General features: G+C 38.4%; 1 protein-coding gene across 1 annotated transcript in view; it reads left to right on the top strand.

Annotated features, from left to right (window-relative positions):
• Nucleotides 1-21,660, top strand: part of USF3 (upstream transcription factor family member 3) — a 60,525-nt gene extending 38,865 nt beyond the window's left edge. Inside the window, 9 exon segments of the mRNA XM_079155379.1 lie at nucleotides 860-942; nucleotides 5,968-6,064; nucleotides 9,096-9,134; nucleotides 9,137-9,190; nucleotides 9,193-9,224; nucleotides 9,226-9,253; nucleotides 9,256-9,293; nucleotides 9,296-9,445; nucleotides 9,447-21,660. Of these exon segments, the coding sequence (XP_079011505.1) occupies nucleotides 860-942; nucleotides 5,968-6,064; nucleotides 9,096-9,134; nucleotides 9,137-9,190; nucleotides 9,193-9,224; nucleotides 9,226-9,253; nucleotides 9,256-9,293; nucleotides 9,296-9,445; nucleotides 9,447-15,545 (6,620 nt within the window). The 3' untranslated portion in view covers nucleotides 15,546-21,660.
• Nucleotides 21,661-24,743: the final 3,083 nt, after the last annotated feature.

Here is a 24,743-nt window from a genome sequence, read left to right as displayed (position 1 = left end):
TCTTAGAAGTCTGGAATCCTTTGTTAGAAAGGTTTTAGAAAACTTCCTAACAGAATATGTCTAAGAGTAATATTTCTACTTGTAGTGCCTTATAGAAATTAGATAATCTCTGTATCCTTTGCTCCTTTTAAAGTTACAGTGTGGAAGTCTGAAATATTTCACAGTTAATTGAGAAGTTATCAATTGCCCAGTTTCTTAGACAGGAAGATTCTACGTGGCCAGAGTGGACAGCCCATATTCCATAGAGAGAAACAAGCCAGTGCCTTTTCTTTTCCCTTTTAAGTCATCACTAATAGCTATTTCTATTCCAAAAGGGCCATCTGTTCATCCAAAAGTTATTTTCAGGTTTTTTAACCTGTGTAGAAAGGTCTGATTTATTATAAAAAGGCAGTTTTCTGACAACTTAGCTTATTAATGGTTATCATTAAATCTCTTAGTTACTTGACTATCATAAATGATGGATAATAAGATAAAGCAGTATTAATCATTCCTATTTTTATAATTTGAATGTAATTATTATAGATGACATTCATTCTTTCTTGCATGGTAGTAGAGATCAAACCCAGGACCTTATGTATGTTGAGCAAGTGCTCTACCACTCAGCTACATCTCCAGTCCATAGATGACATTATTTAAAATGCTAACAAAATTATTGCTTTTGTTGATTTTATAACATTATATCCAAAATATTATAGTGTTAGAAGTCTTATTTACTTATTATGCTTATTTGTCTCCAGTACTAATGTTTGATAAACACTTCTTAGGGATTTCTTTACTTAAAATTCCTTTGCCCAGGGAAAATGGGGTACTTTAACAGAGTAATATAAGGTTTGATTCATGGATTTCTCCCTTTATCTAGTGGAGAGACATAGGAAGAAGAAAATCAATGCTGGTATTAACAGAATAGGAGAGCTGATCCCATGTTCCCCAGCTCTGAAGCAGGTAAGAATCCACTCATATTTTCATTCATTGCTTGTAAACGGAAAGTTCCCTAAATTGTTTTGGTACTTAGAATGGGGGGAGGGGTTTGAAGTTCATAATTGCCTCATTTTTTCATTTGTTTTATTTTTTATATACCTAACATTAGTTTTCCCCATATTTCTAATAATCAAATGTACCATACAATGTCCAGATCCTTTTAAGTTGTGTTTTCTCTTGAATGACTAACTTAGTCCAATGATTATGTTTGTATACACTCTGCTTATCAGGCCTATCTTTTGTTTTCTGCCAATTCATGTGTTTTGCTCTTTTTAAATTCATGTGTTTTTTGCTCTTCTTACCTAGGATTTTCCAAGGATCTCTTTATTTATTCTCCATGCCCTATCAATTCCCAGTAGTACTTAAAAGTCTTAACCTAATATATGCTAATGTTCCCTCATGAAGATAGCTTTTAGTTTCTTCTGATGAGGATAAAATGTGCTCATTGAAAACAAAACAAACAATTGAAATGATACGGAAGGCAAAAGATTTTTTTTTCAAACAATTGGCATCCCACTCTCAAGTTATTACTACTAATAAAATCTCTCTAGACATCACTTTGTAAGTGTATATGTGTATCTATCCAGTGCTGTTTCTTTTTCTTTTTTAAATCGTGCTGGGGATCAAACCCAAGGCCTCACACATGTTAGGCAAACACTCTACCAGTTCTTTCACAACCTGCTTTGTTACTTGCCTTCACTCATTACAAGAATTTTGATTGTAGATACCTTTCCTCTTATGATCTTCCTTTTAATTTTAATAATAGGATAACATAATTAGTAGTAGCTTTTTGTTAATTAATTTAATTAAACACTGTAGACAAAGATTAGTATATGCACATAGCAAATAGCACTAAAAACTTAAAACAAACATTAATCTTGTACCTGCATCCCAACCCTAACACAGCTCCTCAGAGCAACCATTCTCAACTGTTTCTCCTTGCGAAATACTATTTTTCTTTCTTTCTTCCTCCCTCTCTCCCTCCCTTCCTTCTTTCCTTCCTTCCTTTCCCCCTCTTCCTTCCTACCTGTCTACCTACCTACCTTTCTTTTTTTTGCTACTAAGGACTGGGAGCAGAGCTGCACGTCCAGTACTTTCTTATTTTTATTTTGAGACCGGATCTCGCTAAGTTGCTGAGGCTGACCCTCAAGCTTGTGATCCCACAGTTTCAACCTCCCAACTCACTGAGGTTATAGACATGTGCCATTGAGCCTGGCTTACTATTGTACTTCAAAATAGCATACTTATATTTCTATATCTTAACTTTTTCATTTTAGATATTATCAATCAAAATCCTATCATGCTTTTTCCCTGACTTGCCCTTCCCTGATCTCCCCAATATAATTCTGATTAAAATTGATATTCAGTTTTTATGTTATTAACAGTATGTAACTATTTGTGGTTGACTCAAGGAGTATACTTTTATTATGTTTCATTTCATTTGTTACTCATAGTTTTAATTTGCTTAATTTTCTATATATTTGTCTTTAATTCTTTCCACCCATCTAACAAGATCTTAGTTTTCTAGGTGGTCAAGTGTAATTTCCATTTTCCATTTCTTTCAGGTTTACTTCTGAAATCCTGTCTTCCCTTTCAATCTTAACTAGTTGATCTCTTCCAACTCTCCTGTTTTTAATTTCAGGTTTTATATTTTTCATTTCTAAGACTTTTTATATTCTGTATATTCCTTTCAATACCATATGTTAATTCTGTGGACTTGATAACATTTCATCTTTGAATGTTTTCTAGGATTTTTCCTGAAATTTTCTGTTTTCTGATATCTGCCCCCCTCCCCTTTGTTTGGATGTTTTATCTTTCTTTTTGGAGGCTTTCCTTAAAGTTTAGTGACAGGTAGCTTTTTTTTTTTTTTTTTCTTCTGACTTTAGGATAAGCAGTAAAAAGCTGATCAAATAAATAGGCTTGTCTTTTTGGTGTCCCTCACTATTGCATAATTAGATGGTGTGCTAGTAGTTTTTTGTTTTGGTGGTGGTGGTGGTGAACTAAAAGAAAAAAAAAATCTGAATTTGTAGATTTCTTTTTCCTCCTTTGGGGGATAACTATGAATTATCCCCCGGAGAAGGAATCCATTAGTCTCTTACCTGGGAGTGGAAATGGTGGGAAGGGAATATGACCTTGTTTGGTAATATTTTGAAGGCTGGGTCAGGGATGGTGGGGACTAGAAAATGTCATGCTTTAATAGGCATAATTTTACTTTATCCTATTTTCACTTAGAAACCTCATCTTGTCCACACTTATGTGCCAAGTATCTCTGAGGTTAACATTCTCTGGTTCAAATTTCACAGAAAATAAACTTGTTTCCTGTGGTTGGGGCAAGAATGGGGAAGTCATCTAGCTGCATAGGATATATGCATGAGGAAGTAGTTCCTATTACTGCTTTATTAAGAATCTTTCAATCAGTTCTCTTGGTCAAGTCCCTGTACCTTGCCCCACGTTCTATAGTAACTAGTGCTTCTCTGTGTTGAAACTTCCAAGGAATTTAAAAGACCAAATCAACTTGCTGCTCAATATTATCTCCCTTGGCAGGGATGTACACTTCAGTTTCCTTTCATTCTCCCCCTCAGGGTGGACTTATTAGACTTCCACAAATGTGCTTTTAAGTCTTCTAAAAATGTACTTTTCCCTTAACACAATGGGAAACTATGTCTTCTGATTTGTTTTTCTTTCTCCACATTTTAATGTATAATAGTTGTGCTCAGTCAATATTGGATGTTGCCCAGCAAAATTTTATTTTCCCGCTTTTGGCTTTCATGAGCTTCTCTGAAGTCCGAAACCATAACCATTTCTTTTCCTTGGTGTCCTAGAATGTGCAAAGAAAGTCAGTATTTGGCTCCCAGAAGCAGAGCAACCTAAAGTTTTTCTTGAGCATTGCTGCTTGCTCTGCCTGCTATCAGTAGTAGAGAGGCATTTGCCTGGGTATTTATCAGGTTCTACCTTGGTTTAGATTCTTGTTTTAAGAAAGGACATTATTAGTTTTTTATTCCTAAAATAGTTTCCTGGGTTTATATACTGGGTCTCTACTGGGACTTAGTGTGAAGACCCAGAATTGAAGCTTGTTGAATCAAAACACTAAATTACAGTGATTCCTACATGAATAGAGCTATCCATAGGTACTGGAGATGTTTAGCAATATATTTGCTGGAGGAAAAGTTAAATGTTCACTGCCACATGTTCAGTAGCCAAAGAAAGAAGCCAGAAATGACTCTTAGATAGCTTAAATGTTTATCAGGAATAGATTGCTAAGTAAAAGAAATACAACCATTAGAATAAAATAGACTTTTAACGCTATATGATGATATGTACAAGATATATCTTTAAATTTAAAAAATTACGCTGTATTGTTTATAACATCCTTTGATCTGGGTTTTTAAAAAAGATACATATCTGAGCCAGATGGCACACGCCTGTAATCCCAGTGACTTGGGAGGCTGAATCAGGATGATCGCAAGTTCAAAGCTAGACCCAACAATGTAGTGAGGTCCTAAGCAACTTAGCAAGGCCCTATCTCAAAATAAATAAATAAGTAAATAAAAAGTACTGGGGATGTGACTCAGTGGTTAAGCACCCCTGGGTTCAATTCCTGGTACAATTAAAAAAAAATATATATATATATATATATACACATGAATATATTGGCACAGGATATTTGTGGAAGATGTACAAGTAACTTTATATTTGTTACCTCTAGAACAGGGTCTGGAGAGCTAAAACACAAAGGAATGTTACTTTCGGTGTCAGTTCCTTCAGGTTATTTACTTTTTTGCCATGTGAATATTATGTTTTCAATTTTAAAACTTGTCAATTAAGAATAAAGGAGCACTTTGGCATAAAGTACAATCTTTTTCAAAAAGTTTAGGAGTAGAATATACTAGGAGTGTGACATCAGAATTCAATCAAGTGATGTTTCTTTCTCATCCTATTACCTGGGATAATTTGTACCTGTGGATAACTGTAGAGAATATCTTTTAAGGTCTAAAATATTTACATGGTCCTGAAGGCCCTCTCTGGCCTCTTCTTCTACCACTCTTCCTGATGTATAGGACCCTCATTCTGCTTACCTCCTTGCTGTCCTGAGCCATGCCCAGCACAGCCCTGCCTAAGGGCCTTTTGCCTTCTGACCTCATACCGGGGCTCTCTTCCTCCAGATGTCTGGGTTGTGCTTTTACCTCTAGGTTTTTGCTTAAGTATCACCATACAGGGAGGCCATCCCAGAGAGCATCTTAATTCAGGCTGCTGTAACAAAAACACCATGGACTGAGTAACTTAAACAAAAAAGATTTATTTCTCACAATTCTGGAAACTGGGAAGTCCAAGATCAACATATTCCTTGTTATGTTCTCACATGGAGGAAAAGGAGAAATCATCTCTCCCTGTCTTATTGTAAGGCCCTAAACCCATTCATGAGGGTTCTGCCCTCATAACTGAATATCTTCTCAAAGGTCCCACCTCCTGATACCATCCCATTAGTGATTAGGATGTCAACCTATGAATTTTGTTGTGAGACACAAACATTCAGACTACAGCACAGAGTAACTTCTACCATAAGTTTAACCCCCTCCCTGGGCCCCTGCTTTTTTTTTTGTATTATATCATATGTGTGCAATCTTCACCTAATTATTTTACATATATATTTATATTTTTCAAGGGCAGGTACTTTGTTTCACTACTATATTCCAGTGCCTTGACACACAGTAAAAGTTCAATAGAGGGACGGGGATGTAGTTCAGTGGTAGAGTGTATACCTAGCATGCATGAGGGCCAGGTTCAACCCCCAGTACCACCAAAAAAAAGAAAAAAGAGAGAGAAAGAAAGAAAAAGCCTAATAGATACTTAGTAGAAGCATTTGAATGTGGTGCCTGCTTTAAATTTTGAAGTTACCTATCACATATGTGATGAAGCCAAAGATCTCAGTTTCTTCTGGCAAGTTCTTACCCTTCAGTGAAATTTTAAATCATTAATTTTCTTTGGCAGAGCAAGAATATGATCCTGGACCAAGCCTTTAAATACATAACAGAATTGAAAAGGCAAAATGATGAACTCCTGCTTAATGGGGGAAACAATGAACAAGGTAACAATTTGGAGATTCTTACTTTGTTTTTTGTTAAATGCTTAGACCTTTATGTTACAGTGAAACTTATATTAGGATATAGGAACCACCCCCCCCAAAAAAAAAAAAAACAACCCAAACAAACAAAAACATTATTAAGACCTTGCCCTCAAGGATTCTAGGAGAATAGTGTTTCAAATAAAATCACTTAAACTCTGCTGTCTCCTCTGGGAACAACTGCAATCTCACATGCATGCATAGTTTTGATTTTGAACTCTTCTTTGTGCTTCATGTTTGCCTAACTCATGATATTAGTAATACTAAATCTTCTTTATCCCAGTTGGATCTTGTAGTTAGGGAATTCCCATAAGAGGATATAGGGAGGAGTTCTGCTCAGTGTAACTTAAAAACAAGATAGGATAGGACTGTGCCAAATCTTTAACTGTGCATTAACTCAGAAGGCCAAATGTTTATTTCATAATTGTACTGATGTAATATATGCATCAAACTGCCTGATCATTTAATAATATTTGCTTTTTAGATAGAAATGACTTTTTTATGCTATCAAATGAGTTCTGTGTTCTATCACTCTTAGAGAGAAGGTGAAAATAATAATATCCCAGGGAAATGTGAGCTGAGGGTGATAGGACAGTTTGAATTGTCCTTTATTTATCACTCTGACAAGAACAAAGAATTTCCTGTGACAGCTCAGTATGCCACCTTAAAAGGAGAGAAACAAGGCAGATTTTGCTGGGCTGCGTTTATTATAACAAATGGGAAGGGTATTTGAAAGCATATCCAGGAGGTCAGCTTTTGGAATTCTCTTTGTTAGCTTTTAGTGAAGTAACAAATTATCTGCCTCTTAGGTCAGCTGTCTTTTATGGTCCAGGCTGTTTTTTTTTTTTTTTTTTTTTTTTTTGTGTGTGTGTGTGTGTGTGTGTGTGATGCTGCCAGATAGTTAGATACAATAATCTGTGTTCTGTAACCATTATGAGGTACCCTACAAAAGGGACAGGAAGTCAGAATGGTGTGTAGACTTTTCTAGTGAAGGCTCCTTTCATTTCAAAGCCTGGAGGCTGAGGCATTCATGTTACCTTAGGGAAAATGAAAGCTGTTGGAAAAAATATCTAGTGCACGGAACTCAGGAAAAGCTGAACATCCAGGTCAGGGGTTAGGGGCAGCACCTGAAGCAGCTGAGGTTTAATAGTGATCTCTGTCACTATCATGGCTTTTCTGGTACTTTTTGTGCATCTGCTTTATGCCCCTTTTTTCCCCAGTGACTGCTTCTTTATAATCAAAGTCCACATGACAGTCCAGCATAGGGGTCAAAGCGATACCTTGAAGCCAGGCCCACCTGGTTTGTAGTCTCACCTTCATTTTCTCACTTAGTACCCTTTGGGCAGTTATTTAATCTCTCCAAATTTCAGTTTCCTTATTGTTTATATTTCCCCCCAGTGCTAGGGATTGAACCCAGGGTCTCTTGCACTCTAAACAAGCACTCTACCCCTAAGCTACATCCCCAGCCCTTTTTATTTTATTTTTTAGACAGGGTCTCATCAAGTTGCCCAGTCTGGCTTTGAACTTCAGATTCTCCTACCTCACCTTCCGGAGTAGCTGGGATTATAGGTGTCCATCACCGTGACTAACTCAGTTTCCATATCTTAAAATGAGGATAATCATAGTATCTACCTGGATGATCTTAGGTGAATTTTATAATTACTCTGAACCTATTTCTTCCATCTAAAAATGGTAATAGTAATAGGTTCACATCTCATGATTCTCATGAGGATTAAAAGAGAATATATAGGTAAAGCATTTAGACTAAAGCCTCACACATTAAGTGCTTGATAAATATTAGCTGTTATCATTGGTGTCATTATTATTAAGTGAGACAATGAATGGAAAGTGCCAGGCAGTAAATGTATAATAAGCTAAAGCAAAGATTGTTATTATTTGGTTCATTATAGCCATCTTTTAATCCCATCCCCCTTTTCTTTAGCGGTACTGGGGATTGAACCCAGGGACATTCTACCATTGAGATACATCCCCAATTTTTTTATTTTTTATTTTGAGATAGGGTCTCACTATGTTGCTGAGTCTGGCCTTGAACTTGTGATCCTCCTGCCTCAACCTCTTGAGTCACCGGGATTACAGGCACATAGCACTATGCCAAATGATTGTCCCTTAATATTCTAATATTTGTTTCATGGTTTAAGTATCTGACAAAAATGATCTGCCAATCTCAGGTCATTCTTGTTGAAATGAAACTTTTCTTTTCAGGCTACTTCATAGAGCATGAATCTTGTAGATTGACTGCCTTTGGTGGGGCAAGGATAAGAATACCTACCACTATGACAAGGCAGATGGCGATGTATGAGGCAAGGGGGTCAAGAGCATAAATATCAGCAAGCAAAGCTGCCTTCAATAGTAGGACCTGTGGGTGAAGCTGCCTCTCTTAGAAAGGAGAGGGATATGGCAGGTACCTTCACTGCTCAGCAGTGTACCTGCCTTGGCCCTACCAAGGAAAATACAGGCCTCATTGCTGATATCTTCTTTGGTGCTCTACCACCTAACTTCTGACACGTTCTCATTCACTTCAGTCTCCACTGTTTGTTTTAGAGGGTAAAATGAAAGCTCAGTTTATAAGAACCTGTCTTGCACTACTACAAATCATGTTAGCTATTGCAGCATGTAGATGCTATTCTAGACATGTTCAGGGCAAATTTTCTAGCATGTTACCATTATATTAGTAAGTTTTCCCTTGCTTTACTTGTGTAGCTACACTATTGGAAATCTTGAGATTTCTGCCTTATAGGTTATTTTCCAGTGGTTGACTTTTACAGATAGATGCTTTTAAAAGAATAGGATTAGGACTTGAGGTACCATTCTAAAGAGAAGAAAAAACTTGTATTAGCAAAAAGCTAAGGATCCTCAGTTGAGGTTTTTAGAATGCTAGCATTAGAATTCAGTAGTTTAGTACACAGTTCTTTCTCAAGTTTTTGTAAATACTGACATTCATTTGTATTTTTTAATTTTTATTTTTATATTATAGCTGAAGAAATTAAAAAATTACGAAAACAACTGGAAGAAATCCAAAAGAAAATGGCCGATATATTGAATTACTGAAAGCAAATGATATATGCTTGTATATGACCCCACAATCCACTGGAAAGGAAATCTTTAAAAACTCAAAGTGTCCTGTTGTTATTCCAATGACCAAGTTCAAAAAAATATCATTGTTTATTCCCAATGGGGAGTCAGCCTGGTGGAAACAGCCAGGGGACAGCTGTTCAGGGGATAACCTTTAATGTCGGTCATAATTTACAAAAGCAAACCGCCAATGTGGTGCCAGTACAGAGGACTTGCAATCTTGTGACTCCTGTGTCTATTTCTGGAGTTTACACCTTCTGAGAACAAGCCGTGGCATCAGACCACAGTTTCTGCATTGGCTGCCAACCAGCCTGTTCCTCTTTGTCTTCCTGCTACCATTTCTGCTCAAAATATTCTTGAGCTTTCCACCTCTGAAAGTGAATCAAATGTGCGTGGTGCCACTGGGAGCTCACTAATTGCTGTTTCAGTTGGGCCTGAACCTCACCAACACCGGTCCTTGCACACAGGTCTAAACGATCAAAATTCTTCTGAAAATAATGGGCAAGAGAGCCCTAAATTATTAAAGAAGACAGCCCCTTGTGTTACAAATGTCCCCCCAGGCTCCTCAGCAACTGCCACTAAAGTGCACTGTGGAACCAAGTCCTGTCTGAGTACACAGGACTTCAGAGGTGACTTTCAAAACACCTTTGTTGTTTCAGTTACCACTGCAGCCTGCTCCCAGCCCCCTAGATCTGCAGGTAATTCTTCTCCAGTGAGTGTTAGCAAGTGCACAATCTCAACAAGTACAACCACGGTGGTGACATCATCTACCCCTGGAGTAGGGAAGACTACTACTACTCCAGTAAGCACTCTTTCTACAAATCCTTTGGACAGTGGTTGGACTCTTCCTTGTTCTTTGCCTTCTTCAAGTGTTAGTGCTTCAGATTTGAAAAACATTAATAGCCTTACTCGAATTTCTTCAGCTGGAAACACACAGACAACATGGACTACTTTGCAGCTGGCAGGAAACACTATTCAGCCCTTAAGCCAGACACCATCTTCCACTGTGATTCCAGTACTAAATGAGTCTGGTACTAGCCCCACTGGAAGCAACCACAGTAGACACATGGCTACAGGCATCAACTTAAATAATTCCCTTCCAACAGATGGGTCATCAATTGAGCAAGTAGTTGTAACCTTGCCTTCTTGTCCATCTTTACCTATGCAGCCACTAATTGCCCAGCCACAAGTTAAATCTCAGCCTCCAAAAAATATCCTTCCACTGAATTCAGCAATGCAAGTGATTCAGATGGCTCAGCCAGTTGGGTCAGCTGTTAATACAGCTCCAGCTAATCAAAATGTTATTATTCTTCAGCCCCCCAGCACTACCCCATGCCCCACAGTAGTGAGGGCAGAGGTTCCTAACCAAACAGTAGGTCAACAGATAGTCATCATCCAGGCAGCTAATCAGAACCCGTTGCCACTCCTCTCTGCTCCATCTCCTGCTTCTGTTCGACTCCCTGTCAATGGAGCCAATGCTATAATTGGGTCTAATCATTCAGTGCAAAATGTTTCAACCCCACAAACTTTTGGAGGAAAGCACCTTGTCCACATTTTACCAAGACCTTCATCTTTGTCAACATCTCATTCAACACAAACTTTTTCTGTTACCATGTCAAACCAACAACAGCCTCAAACCATTTCTTTAAATGGACAGCTCTTTGCTTTGCAGCCTGTGATGTCTTCATCAGGAACTACAAATCACACCCCTATGCAAATTATTCAGCCCACCACCAGCGAAGATCCAAATACCAATGTTGCCCTGAATACATTCGGTGCTTTGGCCAGCCTCAATCAAAGCATCTCACAGATGGCTGGGCAGAGCTGTGTGCAACTATCTCTTAGCCAGTCTGCCAATCCTCAAATTGCTGCAAATAGTCAAACCTCCCCAACTAACTGTGTTTCATTAACAACAACTGTAGCACCTCCCATGACAACTGACAATTCAGCCACACTCCCTGGTACTTTTAATCTTGTGACTACTTCCTCAATGAACCCTGTTGCTTATTTGCCACCTTCTGTGAAGTCAAAAAGGTTGAATAAGAAGCCTGGTGCCAAGAAACACATAGCAGCTAGCAAACCCACATGTCCTCTGAATCCAGTCAGAGATGTGGGAAAATCAGACTGCCCCAATATGGAAAGCTCAGCAGAGCCATCATGTACTGCTGGACTGCTGGAAAGCCTCCCTGTTGTGCTACCTTCTGTTACTGTGTCCCAGGCAAATAGTGTAAGTGTTTCTGCTTCACATTCTTTGGACATGCTAAATTCTGAATCAGTAATACCTGAATCTGTATCCAAATCTAAGTCAGCAGAAGAGTCTGGCTCACCCTCCCAAGAATCTGGCACAAGTGAACATTTTGCAGTGGCCCCAGCAAAATCCAAAGATTCTAGCCCCATTTTGCAACAAGAGACATCTCAGGATAAACCACCAACTAGTTTAGCATTGGCAGATGCTACCAAATCCTGCACTGCAGCCAATGTGTTGATTCCATCTTCAAATCCTCAGATTTTGGTTTCTCAGGTGTCTGGTTTGTCATCCTCCACAAGCACTACAAGTACTGACTGTGTTTCCGAGGTAGAAATCATAACTGAACCTTGCAGGATTGAACAAGAGTCATCTGATACAATGCAAACCACAGGTCTCTTAAAGGGTCAAGGTTTAACTACATTGTTATCTGATCTTGCTAAAGAAAAAGACCCCCAGAAATCATCTCTGTCCATCCCTATGGATCATCCTGATTTTTCTTCAGAAAATTCTAAGATAATTGATTCACGTGTTGATTTACATCCCAAGCAAGAACTCTTACTGCTGAACAATGATGATAGAGATCCACCACAGCATCAATCCTGCCTCCCTGATCAGGAAGTTATTAATGGTTCTTTGCTCACCAGTAGGCAAGCTGACTCCCCCATGTCAACCAGCTCTGGCAGTAGTCGCAGTTTCTCAGTTGCATCCATGCTTCCTGAAACAACTAGAGAAGATGTGACCAGCAGTGCCTCAACTAATACATGTGACAGCTGTACCTTTGCAGAGCAAACTGATATAGTAGCTCTTGCAGCAAGAGCTATTTTTGACCAGGAGAACATTGAGAAGGGAAGAGTTGGCATCCAAGCTGATGTAAGGGAAATTACTTCAAAGCCTTCTGAAGCATCATCTTTAGAAGGAGACCAGCCTTTCAAATCACATATCCCTAAAAAGAATGGCACAGGACAGACAGAAGCAACCCCAAATGAATTTAACTCTCAGGATTCAATTGAAGTAACAGTAGACAGGCCCCTTGAAAAACCAAGTTGCTCTCTGGGAATTAAAACAACAAATAGCTCCTTACAAGTTTCAACTTCTCAGCCACCAAGCCTCACCAGTTTAAGTGTGAATAATCTCATCCATCAGAGCAGCATCAGCCATCCTCTAGTCAGCTGTGCAGGTTTGTCCCAAACTTCAGAGCAAACAACTGTTCCTACAACAGTAAATCTGACTGTTTCCTCTAGCTCCTATGGCAGCCAACCTCCTGGACCACCTCTGATGACAGAATACTCTCAAGAACAGCTAAGTACTATGAATAATACCATACCAAATTCACAGATTCAAGAGTCCCTCTTAAAGCCAAGTCATGAAAGCCGGAAAGATTCTACTAAGCGCACTGTCCAAGATGACCTTTTACTGTCTTCAGCCAAACGTCAAAAGCATTGTCAGCCAGCTCCCCTCAGGCTTGAAAACATGTCCCTGATGAGCCGAACTCCAGAGAACATTTCTGATCAAGCTCAAATGATGGTTAGTCAGCTCCCTCCCAATTCTTCAAACTCAGTTGTGCCTGTTAGCAACCCATCACATGGAGATGGCCTTACACGATTATTTCCACCTGGTAACAATTTTGTGTCTCCTGCATTGAGGCAAGCTGAAGTTCAGTGTAGCTCTCAGCCTTCAGTTGCTGAGCAGCAGCAAACCCAGGCAAGTCAACATCTGCAGGCCCTGCAACAGCATGTTCCAGCTCAAGGCGTATCCCACCTTCACAGTAACCATCTGTACATCAAGCAGCAGCAGCAACAAGCAGGGCAGTTAAGAGAAAGGCATCACTTGTATCAACTGCAGCATCATGTACCTCATGCAGAGAGTGCTGTTCACTCTCAGCCTCATAATGTGCACCAACAGAGAACTCTGCAACAGGAAGTTCAGATGCAGAAAAAGAGGAATCTCATTCAGGGCAGTCAGGCCTCTCAGCTTTCCTTACAACCAAAGCATCATGGAACCGACCAAGCCAGACCCAAGAGTGGACAGCCACATCCCCACCATCAACAGATGCAGCAACAGATGCAGCAACACTTTGGAAGTTCACAGCCAGAGAAGAGCTGTGAAAACCCTTCAACTAGCCGGAACCACCACAGCCATCCCCAAAACCACCTCAATCAAGATATTTTGCACCAACAGCAGGATGTTGGAAGCAGACAGCAAGGATCGGGGGTTTCTTCTGAACATGTGACTGGGCATAATCCATTGCAGAGGCTTTTGACATCAAGAGGCTTAGAGCAGCAAATGGTGTCCCAACCAAGTATTGTGACTAGACCTTCAGATATGACCTGTACTCCACACAGGCCAGAGAGAAATCGAGTTTCCAGTTATTCTGCTGAGGCACTCATTGGAAAGACATCTTCTAATTCAGAACAGAGAATGGGTATATCAATTCAGGGTTCCAGAGTTTCAGATCAGCTTGAAATGAGAAGCTATCTTGATGTTCCCAGAAATAAAAGTTTGGCTATTCATAATATGCAGGGTCGTGTAGACCATACCATTGCTTCAGATATCCGCCTTTCTGACTGTCAGACTTTTAAACCAAGTGGAGCCAGTCAACAGCCCCAGAGTAATTTTGAAGTACAGTCTTCAAGAAATAATGAAATAGTTAACCCTGTATCATCACTGAGGAGTATGCAGTCTCAGGCTTTTCGGATTAGTCAAAACACTGGTCCACCACCGATTGACCGTCAAAAGCGATTACCTTATCCGCCAGTTCAGAGCATCCCAACAGGAAATGCTATTCCAACAAGGGACAGTGAAAATACATGTCACCAAAGTTTCATGCAGAGTTTGCTTGCCCCTCATCTTGGTGATCAGGTCATCGGGAGCCAGAGATCACTCTCAGAACATCAGAGAAATACACAGTGTGGTCCATCCTCTGCAATTGAATATAATTGTCCCCCAGCTCATGAAAGTGTCCATATTAGAAGAGAGAGTGAGAACCAGAATAGGGAAAGTTGTGACATGTCTTTAGGTGCAATTAACACCAGAAACAGCACCTTGAATATTCCTTTTTCAAGTTCCTCTTCCTCAGGAGATATTCAAGGTCGAAACACAAGTCCCAACGTTTCTGTACAGAAGTCCAATCCCATGAGGATTACTGACAGTCATGGGACCAAGGGTCACATGAACCCTCCTGTCACAACCAACATGCATGGGGTTGCAAGGCCAGCTTTGCCACACCCATCTGTGTCTCATGGAAATGCTGACCAAGGGCCTCCTGTGCGTCAAGCTAATTCTTCAGTTCCCCAGAGATCAAGACATCCCTTGCAAGATAGCAGTGGTTCCAAAATTCGTCAACCTGAGAGGAATCGTTCTGGAAACCAAAGGCATAGTAATGTCTTTGATCCAAGTCTTCCCCATCTTCCTCTTTCTACTAGTGGCAGTATGATTCTTGGACGTCAACAACCCACTACGGAGAAGAGAGGAAGTATTGTTCGTTTCATGCCCGATAGTCCACAAGTCCCTAATGATAATTCAGGTCCTGACCAGCATACGCTATCACAGAATTTTGGTTTTCCTTTTATTCCTGAGGGTGGTATGAATCCACCGATAAATGCTAATACTTCTTTCATTCCACAGGTTACGCAGCCCAGTGCCACTCGAACTCCAGCCCTCATTCCAGTAGATCCCCAAAATACTCTACCTTCCTTCTATCCCCCATATTCTCCTGCTCATCCTACACTGTCCAATGATATTTCAATCCCTTATTTTTCTAATCAAATGTTCTCAAATCCTAGCACAGAGAAAGTAAACAGTGGAAGTTTAAATAACCGATTTGGATCAATTTTATCTCCACCCAGACCTGTTGGCTTTGCTCAACCAAGTTTTCCTCTACTCCCTGATATGCCACCAATGCACATGACCAACTCTCACTTATCCAATTTTAATATGACATCTTTGTTTCCAGAAATAGCAACAGCTCTTCCTGATGGTTCAGCAATGTCTCCTTTGCTTACAATAGCAAACTCCTCTGCTTCTGACTCTTCCAAGCAGTCCTCAAACAGACCTGCCCACAACATAAGCCATATTTTAGGTCATGATTGCAGTTCAGCTGTTTAAATATAGATAAACTAAATGTAAAGGTACTGAGTGAGATAACAAAAATACTTGTGTGTATGTACACATACATGTATGTGTACATGAAGAGAGGAATTGTGTGTGTGTGTGTGTGTGTGTGTGTGTGTTTGTATAATCAATTTTCAATTATCTTCTGAATGTAGGGAGGCCATGTCCACATCTGAGATCATGCAAAATTTGTCAAAAACAAATTATTTTTTTAACTGCATGGTGTGTGCTTTTTTATATTTCACGCTTTCAAGCACATTGACATTTCCAAGTTTGATTTGTAATCTTATATTCCCTAAATACAAGTCAGCTGAAAGTTGGGGGAGCTTACCTTGATATGTGCTAAGTAGTAGGAAGGGACTGAGATTTTAAATATGATCACTAGTAATTATTAAAATAGTTGAGTTGTTATTCAAAAACATAAGCAACTTGATAAAGCATGATGGCTCTTAACCAGAGGCTGGATGATGTCAACATCTAAAAAAATTTCTAGGCTGTGACAGGTGTTGAATTGATGTTAAATTAAATGTCCATACAGTCAAGCACATAGCAGATAAATTATTTAATCAGGCTTCATCCTCAAAGTTTGGCTTAGGGAAAGGCTTCTTTCTTGATTATAATTATTCATAATTTATCTGAATTTCATGTCTCGTTCTTCAAAGTAGGGAGCCACATTGTCCTTTAATGTGCCAGGATCCTTTAAAGAAAAAGTCTTCCCAGACAATTAGCCTTAACAATAGAAAGCTAAAAAGTAAAGGACACAATCGTTCTCCGTCTTATGTTTTGTATTGGATCATAAGGATAAAAACAGTTATGTTGTGGAATTTTTCATGGATTCATTAACAATTGGTGTTTTGTCAATTGAGTTTTGATTTTGTGTTCTCTCTTCACTCATTTATTTGACTTTGAAATAAATTTTTTCCCATTCATTTAAATATTAGAACTGATCAGCAAGTAGTGCATTTAAAATCTACACATTTATTTGAGCCTTACTTTAAAAAATACTTCTGAACAGAATTTAAAGCTCTCAGTATTTTCATTTAGTGATATTTATATTTTAAATAAGACATTGTATATTGCATTATTATCCTTTATAACAGAATTATTATAATGAGAAGATGTATTGGTTCATTATTTTTTCTTGATGGTAAATGTGAAATGGTGCTTCAAAAAATACAGTCTATATATGTCAGTGTGTGTATGCAAGAATATATATGAAAACAGATTTTAAAGTATAAACTGGTCCCTACTATTCCACAATGTATACATAAAAATATCACGTTGTACACCACAAATACACGGACTTTTGTCAAGTAAATAAATTTGAAAAAACAATAGGTCTGCCATCTGAAAATAGGAAATTGAGACCTGCTAAAGTATAGAAAAACTTGATGCAGATGAGGTTTAATTTTAAACACCCAGTGAATTTAATAATAAATTTAAAAACATGCATTGAATTTTGAGAACTAAAATAAAAAACCTAAGAAAACAGTTGTATATAATATACTGACTTTTTAAAAACCCTGTTAAACCATGACTTTTTGTTGTTATATTCTGTCCAAAATGGGATGGGGTGGGAAAAATGCATATAATTTGTCCTGTTTGCTCTGTTAAAAGAAAATAAACCCTGGGACCACATTTATTTCCATCCTGAGAAAGCCTCCTATGGCCTGGTCAGAGCAATTATCTCCAGCATCCCTCTTCTAGAGACTGAAAGGGTCGCTCGTGCTTCCTCCACTGTTATCACCAAACCTTACCATCTGTTTCTGCTGCTTGCGAAAGCAGTCTCCAGGAACAAAGAAATAGCATAAACTAGAGAAACCTGTATAGTCTCCCTTCAAAATGGTCTTGTGGGAAAAATAGGAGAACTTTATGAATAAGTTACTTAAATAAGAATGTATAAACATAGCAATTACAATTTTTTGAGAGAAAAAGCAACATCTATGACTTGCTTTTTAATTCTCTGAATTTTAAGCTTTAATATTCTTAAATTTTTTCTTAGTACTTGAAAGGTTCAATCTGCCAATTTTGAGGGGCATTGGTACTGGGGAATTAACGGGGCACCTGACAACTGAGCCATCCCCAGCCCTTTTCATTTTTTATATTGAGACAGGGTCTCACTAAATTGCTTAGGGCTTCACTAAGTTGCTGAGGCTGGCTTTGAACTTGTGATCCTCCTGCCTCGGCCTTCTGAGTTGCTGAGATTACAGAATTGTGCCACCACACCTGGCTAATCTGCCAATTCAAGAAGGGCAGTTTTCTGTGTATTTGGCTCTTCATCCGCTCCTCTTTCTTTTTAACCTCTCCCTCTCACACATAACCCCCAAATAACAGTGGCCTTTGAGTTCTATAGGACTAGAGGCTTCTGGGTATAACTGGAGCTAAGGTAAACAAACAGGCCATAGTGAAGTTCAGTTAGTTCCCTTCCACCTCTAGATGGGGTCTTTTGTTGCTCAGACTGGTCCCAAACTACTGGGTTCAAGAGATCTCCCTGCTCCACCTTTGTGAGTAACTTCTATAGGGGCACTTCACCACACCCAGATGAAGAGCTGGATTTGAATGTTGCAGTTCAAAGTGCTCGAAATCTTACTTTCAGTTATTTCTATTACATTGATTGTATTTACTGCTCAACTATGTTCAGCGATAGCATTTGCATTCCTCAGAACTTTCATTCCAAGAATATAACACTGATATTGAATAAGTCTCAGGTTTGTTTGACCATCTGCAAATACTGCTTATATGTAACTCTATCTTATAGACAGAAAGCCTATATATGTTAGAGATCATTTCATATATGGGATCAATTCTGAAAAAGTACTCTTACTTGATTTTAAAGCATGAGTACTTATCAGCAGTATTAAGTATTTAGATTGAGGTACATGCTTTTGGGGAGGAAACATGTTATATAGGACTTAGTGATATCAGTATAATTTGTTGGTAAAGGAATGGCAGAAAATGCAGTCAATTTTGGCTATAGTAAATGGAAATGTTATTCTTGATTTGCTTACATGATACACAAAGTCAAACCATTTCCACAAGTAGTTTTGCAACTTCTGGAAATACACAGATGTCTGAGTCATAAGTGAGAGTCATCGAATCATTTGTCTTTTAGCATTATTGATCACTGATTCAGTTAAAGAAAATGGTTGATTCCTCTCAACATTTAATAAGTTCTAATGAAGTGAAAAATTTCAGATTTTTCTGCATGTATAAACCTTGTCAATGCATTTGCTAAATATATAAATTGCACATTAAATAAATCCATTTTGGAGTTATTTATTTTTGGAAAATACAGGTTGCTTTGGGATGTCTTTTTTTTTTTTTTTTTGGTACTGAGGATTGAACCCAGGGGCTTAACCACTGAGCCACATCCCCAATCCCTTTTAATATTTTATTTAGAGACAGGATCTCAATGATTTGCTAAGTGTATCATTAAGTTGCTGAGGCTGGCTTTGAACTCAAAATCCTCTTGCCTCAGCCTCCTGAGCCACTGGGATTATAAGTGTGCACCACTACACCTGGCTCTTATATGTTTTATACCACTTCAGGAAATTTAATTTTATGTTTATTGTCAGACATTTTGAGACACCAGAGTTTGCATTGTTTTTTAAAGTAAGGAATGAGAATTCCATAGTGATTATGATTTATAAAATTTAATGATTTATGATTTATCTGAACTGTGGGAAGGAAGGCCATATTGTTTTACAGCAATTTCCAGTCATAAATCAGGGTTATGTTGAACTACCATGAAGATCGACTTTTAAAAATCTACCTTGTTAAAGTACAAAATCATTTAAACATTTTAAAGATAGTTCATATGCTTTGTTCTTGCCTTCTAACATCAGTCATTTCATTGAGAGGCTAAAGCTTATACTCCAAAAAAATGTAGATGTGCATTTTAATGGAAGTAATATTAAAATTTTTTGAGAAAGGGTAAAGACTTAATGTGCATCTCCTCAGCTTTCTCCTTTCTTTGCTATATAGGTACTTAATGCTCTTATTATATTCCATCTGCTCCATATCAAATAGGGGACAGAGAGCCTGGTCATTTCCTGAATTATTATTCATTTGCCTTGAAGCATTTATTGGTTCCACCATCTATTAGAATAGTGTGTGGGAGTGAGTCATACTTCCAAATTAATGATTCTCAATTTCTGGCTTTGGGAACCATATTCTTCCCATTCTGTTAAGCAGCAACAACATTATCTTGAAACAATATTAGTTCAGAATTCATCTAAAATATTTCAATATGCCGTATTACTCTACTGCTAGGTTTGGTGGACTTGTTTTTTCTCATAGTGAACTGAAGAAAGGGCAAAGGTGATAACAAAATGAAATGCTATGGGTTGACCCTGAGGATCCTGGAAGGCATTGCAATTCTTTTATCTAGATAAGTGCTGCCTTTGCCTGGAAGTAATGCTCCTATGACTGTGTACATCTAAAGGGCAATGACTAGATAAGCCAGTATGGAGTTGATCTCAGTGATGGTTTTATGATACCAATGTGCAAATTAAAGGCAGAAGTTAGTTTCTTCTTGGTATCCCTTTTTGGCTGAATATTACCATTTTTCCTTCCCCCGAGTTCTATATAAAAGGGTTCTTTTCGAATTTATCTATACTCTCTGCATTCCACTTTTCCTTTGTTATTTTCTAAAAGAGTGAAAAACCTAGCGAGTGTTTCTACGAGTCTGTAGGCATCTCCTACAACTTAGATTGAGGCAGTCCAGATGTGCTTGGCATAAGTATTGAGGACCTTGTTGAATGCAGAGCTTCTAGCTCTTTCCCAATGCCTCTCTGCTGGAACTGCATTTTACCTAAAACTGTGCCTCTGATCCTTAGAAAAGATATTGGAATATAGCATCACCCTCTCTGTGATAGAAAGGACCAGCTGAGATGATGCAAGCTGTGTAATCAATCGAACACCACCTGGAAGCAAGTACAATAGATTCTCACTGTTGCCTTATCATTCTCTGAGCCATCTTCAAAGTTGATCTTGTTTAAAAAAAATATTAGTTAGTAGCAAAGCTCCTTTGAAACACAGAGATTATATATGGTGGTCATTCAGCATCCTTATTTCTAGATTTGCACAAACTATCAACTGTAATCTTTTTCTGGCATATGTGGTCAGATGCTTCATAAACATGAGTTAACTTAGGTTGAAGATGTTGGGCATCAAATCACATTGGTTTTACTTTGGATGACCGCATAATCTGTCACTAGAGATGTCATGAGATATAGAAAATGACTTGATTTGTAATGTAACATGTTTTTTAAAAAAATGATCTTTAATTTTTTTGTTGTATATACAGCTATACACGATACTATGCCATAGGAATTTAAAGTTTGATCTATTGAAATCCCTTCTTCACTTTTCTGAGAGCTTTCTGCCCTCCCACCCCTGAAGTCTTAAAATCACTTTCATCTATCTGTGAGGTCACTGAGGCACTGGGCTTGACTATAGTGGTAACCTTGATGGGGAGTTAAACTGTTGATCTTCCAAGAAGAAAGGGACCAGACAGTGTTGCTTAAGATGCTGCAGTTGTGTTACTGTGAAGAAAAGATTTGCTTCCACTTTCAGCAGGTTATATAAATATATATACATACATATATATTTTCATTTTGGTAAAAAAAAAGTTTGAAAAATCTGAGAACATAATTCCTTCACAAATTATTTATAGATACACTGGGTGAGAAGCTTACTGTAGGGCAGTCATCAAGAAAAAAACGAATTTTAGTTCTTCAATAGTGTAATATTTGTATCTATTATTATGCCAGCAGGGTTTGCTGTGCATTGTGTCCTATTACTGTAAATCACCTGGTTTATAATTCTAATGGAAACTAATTTGTTTTTTAATGGAATTCAGAGCAGATATGTATAATAAGATCAGGATTGTCCTACAGTTGTAAATAAGAATGGGTCCTGTTTATTTTGACATCTTTTTACAAATGCATTGTATTAGGGTGTGAATATTCTGAACCATGCTCTTGTTTAAAGTTTTGAAATTTTTATTGTTAAATGTTACATTTTAATGGTTGTAATAATTATTTGTATAGATATGAATATAGTATTTTATTTAAGAAAATAAACTTTGCATTTTTTGCATTGTGAATTCAGTTCTTTCTGATCATTGCATGTGCCACTTCAAACCTGCTTATCTTGCATACTGAAATAGTCAAACAATCTTTAAAATTTTGCCACATGTCTGAAAATAATTCTGTGACACATTTCTATAGGGCTTGACCTCAAATAAATAATGAATAATAATTATAATCAGAAGTATATGGTTAGAACAAACTATATATCCCTATACTTGTAACTACCAAAAGAATAATACAGGGAGGTGAAACTAAAGCCTAATAGAAGATAAAAGGGAATGACAAAAGTACCTGTTAATGCATTTAATCTGATATGTATTTGAGCTACGCACTTAAATAAGTCAGGAAAAAATATAAAGGAACCAAAAAGGGAAATAGAAAACCAATAGCAAGCTGGGTGTGCTGACTCATGCTGTAATCCCAGCGACTTGGGAGGCTGAGGCAAGTGGATGGTGAGTTCAAAGCCAGCCTCAGAAACTTAGTGAGGCACTTAGTAACTCAGCGAGAACCTGTCTCTAAATAAAATATTTTTAAAATGACTGAGGACATGGCTCAGTGGTTAAGCGCCCCTGGGTTCAATTCCTGGTACCAAAATAAATAAATAAATAAAATAAAATAAAAAGAAAGCAAAGAAAAAGAAAATCGGTAGCAAAATGTTAGACAAAACTAGTAATAATGTTAATTATAGATCAACAAATTCATTTAAAAATTAAAAAAAATTTTTAGACTAAATTGAAAAAGTCACAATTAGCTTTATGTTGTTTACAAGAGACAAAAAAGATACATTATAATTAGAAGGAAACAAGGATGTAAATAAGTAAAATGATGGGTAAAGATATATAAGATATGTAAGCACTAACCAAAATAAACATAGCCATACATAAACCAGAGTGTTACGGTCTAACTTTGCTGTTCCCTCCTACTTCTCTTCTTTAATCTATTGGATGTAGCAGCACGGGAGAGCCATTGACCACAAGTATTTCAAAGGATTATTAGTTATTCAGGAATATGCAACTTAAAAAGTGAGAGGAGTCCCTGGGCGAGGGGGTCCTCCACCTGAAAGAGGGCTGTCTAATGTCTTGGTAGAGGTAGGGAGGGCGGGAGGGGGAGAGACAGAGAGACTTATGTAATACAAAGCTGCTCCACCGCCCTTTCCATTGCATCACAACCTAGCTTGTGAGTCTGAAAGCTGCTCTCCCCACCCTTTCTGGTGCAGCCATTTTCCCCGCCTCCCAACTACTGTCAGTCTGTGAACATCCTATTGGTTCATCAGTCAGCTTGCAAGTATCCTTCTCCATTATTGGTCCCCTGTTAGCCCAGCGGGATTCTTAAAGATAGCTTCCATGCCATCTTTTCTCTCTTGTTTTTCTCTCTCCTCACTTTCTCTATCCTCCTCACTTTTCCACTCTCTCTAGCGTGCCCCCTTTCTTTCCTTTCTCTTTTCCTCTCATTTTCTCTCTTACCCTGCAGGGAGACACTCTGTTTGCTTAATAAACTCCCTTACGTGATTTCCCGTGTCCGGCGTGGTTTTCATGGGATTCCTTACAACTTGGAATATAAATATAATGAGGTTGATATGAAAACAATAAGGATAAGAATAAGGCAGAAACTTGCTGATGAGATTTTTGAATAATGCTAGAAGATTGATTCTGGGTGGTTCCTCCTGGTAGAGGGTGGAATGGTAGAAGGTCAGAGGCGTGGAGCAGTCTGCCTTACATGTGAGGTATTCAGCAGTAGCAGAACTGAGTAGGGCTTGGCTGTCTTATTGTGTTCATTCTGGCAGGTGTTAATGTCTTATCCAAAGGTTATTTTGCTGTCAGTGATTTATTGCTTCAACAATACTTTTCTACACAGAAGATAGACTTTAAGGCAAGTAATAGTTTAGAGAAGAGACATTTTCTAATAAAATGCTCAGTTCTATTGGAAGACTTAAAACCCTAAGTTTGGAGCTGGTGTTCGTGGTGGAATAGAGAAGGTTACTTTCCTGGATGAAACCAAGAAAGCAGATAGGCAGCTTCTCACCAAGGTGGGTGAAAAAAAAAAGTGGGAGGTGAACATTACTGGGATTTACTACTGGACATTCAAAGCAGACTGGGGACTCAGGAGGTTGGATATAGTAAAATAAGAAAGAAATCCCACTGTCAAGCCTGGAGGCACCAGCCAGAGTGGTCCTTCTTCAAGACGCAGAGAGAGATAAGGGAATTAAAGGAACCCATATTTTTAGAAGACCTGAGGTATGTCTGGGTATGGAGAATTTAGAGGTCAAAAATACTGCCCAATTAAACTGAAAGGCATTTTGCACAATATCCTTGTGTGAGAAAATGCTCCATCTTTCCCAGCTGTGTGCAGAGGACAGAGTAGGGAACCATTTTGTAGCTGCAGCATGGGGGCTGACAACTGGAGGAGCTGATTCCTGGCAAATCTGAGTTTGGCCCGAAATACAGGTCTGGTGAACCCACATTGCATGACATAGAGTGTGCCTGAGTGACAATAAGAAAATCAAATGTGGAGAGGGGTTTCCATAGGGGAATACTGGTCATGGCAACCCACCTAACTCTCCCCATCCCCCTTTAATCTGGCTGATTGCAGGACCAGTCAGGCAAGATGTGCCTGACTGGGAATTTGAAAGGAGAGAAGAGGGAGATACTGACTTTGGAGACTGAACCCAAGACCAGGAAACATGGGGTCCAGAGGTGAAGTGGAACCTAGAGGAGATCATAGGCACAGTCTTCCAGTGTGGACTGGCAATTGCTGGGCCCTGGAGGTATGCTGATTTAAAATCTCCAGACCAATTGGCATTTAGCAAACAGCCTGGAGCCTACCTAAGCCTAAACCCCATGGACTCCAGAAGATCGGCCTATGGAATTACCTCTTTCACTCCAGCAATTTCACCCTGAGGGTGAAGGAAGAATCACACTGGTCGACCACACCTAACACTGCTGAGAAGGGAAGTGGAGAATCTTTTGAACTCCAAGGAAACAATTCTTTAACTTTTCATTGAGATCTTTTTTTATCTCTTCATTTAATTGTAACCTTAGTCGTTCATGGACATTTACACATATTCATATTGTTTTTTCCCTCATTTATAGCATTTTTT

Source organism: Sciurus vulgaris (genome assembly GCF_902686455.1).
Source record: "Sciurus vulgaris genome assembly, chromosome: 10".
Lineage (NCBI taxonomy): Eukaryota > Metazoa > Chordata > Mammalia > Rodentia > Sciuridae > Sciurus > Sciurus vulgaris.
This window is presented reverse-complemented; position numbering and strand designations above follow the sequence as displayed.